General features: G+C 40.3%; 1 protein-coding gene across 1 annotated transcript in view; it reads left to right on the top strand.

Annotated features, from left to right (window-relative positions):
• The first annotated feature begins 104 nt into the window (after window positions 1–104).
• LOC119589355 overlaps window positions 105–335 on the top strand; it is a 19093-nt gene continuing 18862 nt past the window's right edge. Inside the window, exons 1-2 of the mRNA XM_037937975.1 lie at window positions 105–132; window positions 219–280. Of these exons, the coding sequence (XP_037793903.1) occupies window positions 105–132; window positions 219–280 (90 nt within the window). The remainder of the gene's footprint in view (window positions 133–218; window positions 281–335) is intronic.

Consider the following 335-nt stretch of genomic DNA (forward strand, 5'->3'; position numbering starts at 1 on the left):
CTCCGTCACATTCTGATACTATCATTGACGGCAAAGTCATCAGCTCAGTGAAGACATTAAAATTGCTTATGTAATTTTAGATTCTAAACTGACTTTTTAGGATCATGTCAGAACAACCTCCTTTCTTAGGCTGTACTACTGAGAAAATGTGGATTCATTTTCAATTACTATAATTTTTTCCTCCTATATTTTGCCTTTCTTTGAGTATTGCTGTCCAGTTTGGATGTCAGCTCATCTAAAGCTTTTGGACCGTTCCTCTTCACAGTGCGTCGCCTGCTCAGTATGTGCCTGTTCGCCAAACGCGTCAGGGTTTGCGAGTGAAAGCGTGCATTTTC

This window comes from Penaeus monodon, chromosome 25 (genome assembly GCF_015228065.2).
Source record: "Penaeus monodon isolate SGIC_2016 chromosome 25, NSTDA_Pmon_1, whole genome shotgun sequence".
NCBI classification, from domain to species: Eukaryota; Metazoa; Arthropoda; class Malacostraca; order Decapoda; family Penaeidae; genus Penaeus; species Penaeus monodon.